At 60.3% G+C, this 4610-nt stretch overlaps 1 protein-coding gene across 1 annotated transcript; it reads left to right on the forward strand.

Moving 5' to 3' along the window:
* Positions 1-515: 515 nt before the first annotated feature.
* On the forward strand, positions 516-4324 carry SBK2 (SH3 domain binding kinase family member 2). Its single transcript, XM_007468003.1, has 3 exons — positions 516-768; positions 2838-3040; positions 3734-4324. Exons 1-3 carry the CDS (start codon positions 516-518, stop codon positions 4322-4324), a joined length of 1047 nt encoding a protein of 348 aa, XP_007468065.1.
* The last annotated feature ends 286 nt before the right edge of the window (positions 4325-4610 follow it).

The raw sequence follows: 4610 nt of genomic DNA on the forward strand, positions 1-4610 counted from the left end.
CTGGGGCTATTGAGGTGGACCCCAGACCACTTAAGGGCTTGGTGGTCATTCCCGAGTGCTTGCTCCCACCTAGGCCCCAGGCGTCCCCCAGGCCCTGGTGTGAGCCACCCCGCCCTCCACAGGCCCTGGGGGCAGAGAGCACCTGTTTGCTCTTAGGAGGCTGAGGCTGCTCATCCACCCCCAGGGCCCAAGTCTGTTTGCTTTGGAAACAGGTGTGGGGTGTCTCGAGTTATCTGGTTCATCTTTCATCCTCAGGCCATCAGGTGGCGCAGGGATGTGGGGGTGGGGTGAGGGACATCTGTGGCCTCAGACTTGACCTCACCCCAACCGGAGACTGGTCTCCCCACTCCCAAGACGCCTCTAATTAGAAGGGAAAGTGAGTCACGATGGCCTGAGCCAATCAGCTTCCACCCTCCTCCTCAGATCCAGGGGTCCAGGTCCCCAGCCCCTCCTCCCTTGGCCCCTGGTCTGGCAGGACCTAAGTCCTGGTCACCCTCTCTTCTGCCCTTGCAGAGATGCCCGGGAAGCCATCACAGGAGAAACAGGTGGAGATGGGGGCTGTGGAGAACGGTGCTGGGGAGGACCTGGGGGGCCTCACGGCAGAGGAGCTGCGGCAGGGCCAGGAAGCGGCCCTGGCACTGGAGGACATGATGGCGCTGAGTGCCCAAACCCTGGTCCAGGCCGAGGTGGACGAGCTCTACCAGCACGTGCGTCCCCTGGGCCAGGGCCGCTTTGGCAGGGTCCTGCTGGTCACCCACCGTCAGAAAGGTACAAAGGCCTGGGGACAGAGGCGGGGGGCAGTGGTGTGGGCCCAGGCAGAAGCTAGCCAAGGCTGGGGAGTCTGTAAACCTCAGTCAAGTCCTGCCTCTGCCCCTTCCAGGCTGTGTGTTCTTAGTAACTCCCCTACCCTCTCCGAACCTCAGCCTCTCCTTTGAAAACGTGGGTGACGATTCCTTCTCTGAAAGAACTGTGATTCTCTGAGGAAATGTCGGTAGCTCTAGTTGCTGGGGACAATGGGGAGGAAGACAGAGCCCCCTCTCATGGCCCTCACACGTGGCCGGCTTAGTGGTCATCGTAGGAGTGACGCAGAGCCATGCAGTCTGCCAGGCACTTAACAAGGCCAGCACACGGTGGTTGTGCACCCCAACCCCAATCTAGTCGTCACTTTCCAAGGAGACCGGAGGGCTCAGCACTGTCCAGGGGGCTGCTGGGCCCCAAGGAGGAGTCTGAGCCAGCCCAGGCTTCAGGGAGCTCCCAGCACGAATCGGGAGAGCGTGTGTTAGTTTCCTATGATTGTCACAACAAAGTACCACAGACTGGGGGGGCTCACAGTTCTGGAGGCGGGAGTCCGAGATCAAGGTGCCAGCACGGTTGGTTTCTCCTGAGGCCTCTCTCCTCGGCTTGCAGATGTCCACCATCTCCCTGTGTCCTCACACCGTCTCCCCTGTGTGCATGTCTGTGTCCAAATTTCCTCTTCTTATAAGGACACCAGTCATACTGGACTAAGGACAACCCCAATGATCTCATTTTACCTCTTTCAAGACCCTCTCTCCAGGGAATTCCCTGGCGGTCCAGTGGTTAGGATTGTGCGCTTTCACTGCTGCGGGCCTGGGTTCAATCCCTGGATGGGGTACTAAGATCCCGCAAGCGCAAGCCGTGTGGCGTGGCCAAATACAGTCATATTCTGTGATACTGCAGGGTGAGAACTTTAACATATGAATTTGGCAGTGGGGAGTGGGGGCGGGGGAGGGACACAAGTCAGCCCATAACAGAGAAAGATGCAAAAAGATGCAGACCTGGCTCGTCACAGAACTTGGAGGCCATAATGGGGAACAGAGGGTTTGTTAGGGGGCCTCTTCCAGGTCCTCAAAATAGAAGGCAGTTTGTGCTTGATGATGGGAATTCAGAGCATTGTCGATAAACAGAAGAGGCACTGCTGCACCCAGTTGGGGAGGGGGAGGGGAATGGTTAGCGTTTTAGGTAAGGACATGACCCTCCCCCATCACACACAGCCTCTTGGGCAAGGTTGGGCCCTGGCAGCTGGTGACTCAAAAATTGAAGAAACCATATGCTGTTTGTCTTTCTGTGTCTGACTTACCTCACTCAGTATGACAATCTCTATCTAGGTCCATCCATGTTGCTGCACACGGCACGATTTCATTCTTTTTCATGGCTTGAGGAATACTCCATCCTGTGTTTATCCATTCATTTGTCGATGGACATTTAGGTTGCTTCCATGTCTTGGCTATTGTAAATAGTTCAGCTATGAACATTGGGGTGCGTGTGTCTGAATGGAGTCTTTACCCGATATATGCCCAGGAGTAGGATTGCAGGATCACATGATAACTCTATTTTCAGTTTTTTAAGGACCGTAATGGAAAAGAAAAAAACAAAAATTGGAGAAACCAGAGTTTCTGCCTTCAGGGAGCTTACATTCTAGCACGTTGTTTCCACGTGTGGCAAAATTCACAATAATTCCTTAGTGGGGTCTAACACCCAGTTCAGGGTATCTTTTCCCCTGTTGCCTCAAACATGGCTTTTCGGCGTGGGTTTGCTGGAACGAGGGGCCCAATAACATTATTGGAGGTTCTGAGTTCGGTTTTCGTGGTACCATTCTACCTGCTCCAAGACAGCAGAGTAGGAACTCACTAAATACTATTAACATTATTATCATTACCACTGGTGTTGTTTCAGTGGCCACGCTGTTTTAGGGCAGGCTTGGCAGGGGGCAGGCGGTGGAGGGGGTGAGGGCGGCATATGGGAGAGAGTCCAGGCTGAGGGACAGCAGGGCTGGCCCTAGGCTCGTGCACGTCTCACCTCTGTCCCTGCTCCGTCAGGCACAGCCTTTGCCCTGAAGAAGCTGCCGAAGGCCTCCACCACCCTCCGAGGCTTCCTGTATGAGTTCTGCGTGGGCCTCTCCCTGGGCTCGCACTCGGCCATCGTGGCGGCCTACGGCATTGGCGTGGAGTCAGTCGACTCCTACAGCTTCCTGACCGAGCCTGTCCTGCATGGAGACCTCATCGCCTTCATCCAGCCCAAGGTGGGTCGGCCTCCCATGGCTCAGGGGGTCCCACGTGGACGCCCCTACCCAACCTGGGCCTCAGGAATCACACTCACTGCATCGTGACTCAGGTGGCCCTGCAGAGGCCTCACTGGGCCCGCAAGTCATGTGGAATTGTGAGGCCTCTAAGGAGTTCACGGCCGCCACAGAACCAACACTGCATCCTACTGAGGTTCACCAGGGCCCACAGGGCTCACACCAGGACCTATGGGGCTCACACCAGGCCTCATGGGGCTCACACCAGGCCTCACGGGGATCACACCAGGGCCCACGGGGCTCACACCAGGCCTCACGGGGCTCACACAAGCCCCCACGGGGCTCACCCCAGGCCCCATGGGGCTCACACCAGGCCTCATGGGGCTCACACCAGGGCCCACGGGGCTCACACCAGGACCCACGGGGCTCACACCAGGGCCCACGCGGCTCACACCAGGCCTCACGGGGCTCACACAAGCCCCCACGGGGCTCACCCCAGGCCCCACGGGGCTCACACCAGGGCCCACGGGGCTCACACCAGGCCTCACGGGGCTCACACCAGGCCTCACCAGAGCCACCCTCTTTGGGGCCCTCCATCCCCTGGGCCTGCTCCCCGGGGCCGAGGACAAGCACTATGGCCCCGTTCCCTTCTGGCTGGCGGGCAGGGTGGTGGACCCTGACACCTGTCACCCACAGGTGGGCCTCCTGCAGCCAGCAGCCCAGCGCTGTGCGGCCCAGCTAGCCTCAGCCCTGGAGCACATCCACTCCCGCGGCCTGGTATACCGGGACCTCAAACCAGAGAACGTGCTGGTGTGTGACCCAGCCTGCCGGTGGGTCAAGCTGACCGACTTCGGCCACACGCGGCCCCGCGGGACCCTGCTGCGCCTGGTGGGGCCACCCATACCCTACACGGCCCCGGAGCTCTGTGGGCCCCCGCCCCTCCCCGAGGGCCTGCCCATCCAGCCCGCCCTGGACGCTTGGGCACTGGGTGTCCTGCTCTTTTGCCTTCTCACTGGTTACTTCCCCTGGGACCAGCCCCTGGCGGAGGCCGACCCCTTCTACGAGGACTACGTCATCTGGCAGGCCTCGGGCCAGCCCCAGGCTCGTCCTCAGCCCTGGCTTGGCCTGACGCCCGTGGCAGACGCTCTCCTGTGGGGGCTGCTGGACCCTCACCCCCGAAGGAGAAGCCCTGTGAGCTCCATCCGGGGCTACCTGGGGCGGCCCTGGAGGCAGCGGGCGGGGGAGGCCGAGGAGGCGCCCCAGGGGGAGAAGGGGGACCCAGAGTGAGAAGCGCGGCCTGGGGAGGCTCCGGGGGGCAACCCCAGCCCCACCCTGAGGTCTCCTCCACATTCACGGGGGGCGGCTGGCTGCTCTGCTGTCTGCTGGTCTCTGTCTCATGAGTTTCCCCTTTCTGTCCTTAATTCCCACGGCGGGGCGTCTGTCTGCTGCCTTGGTCCGGGGGAAGGGGATCTCCGAGAGCACCCCGTGTCTGTCCACACCTGCCCCACCTTCCCCGGGCCTTGGCACCCGCTGCTCCCTTTGCCTGCGGTGCTCTGGGTGCTGTCCCGCACCT

This window comes from Lipotes vexillifer, unplaced genomic scaffold, assembly GCF_000442215.2.
Source record: "Lipotes vexillifer unplaced genomic scaffold, Lipotes_vexillifer_v1.1 scaffold1223, whole genome shotgun sequence".
NCBI classification, from domain to species: Eukaryota; Metazoa; Chordata; class Mammalia; order Artiodactyla; family Lipotidae; genus Lipotes; species Lipotes vexillifer.

Bases quoted from the DNA above. Each gene is read 5' to 3' on its own strand.
- SBK2 (XM_007468003.1), top strand. From the start codon at position 516: ATGCCCGGGAAGCCATCACAGGAGAAACAGGTGGAGATGGGGGCTGTG. The intron at 769-2,837 runs GTACAAAGGCCT...CTGCTCCGTCAG, and splicing joins GGTCACCCACCGTCAGAAAG to GCACAGCCTTTGCCCTGAAG. The intron at 3,041-3,733 runs GTGGGTCGGCCT...TGTCACCCACAG, and splicing joins TCGCCTTCATCCAGCCCAAG to GTGGGCCTCCTGCAGCCAGC.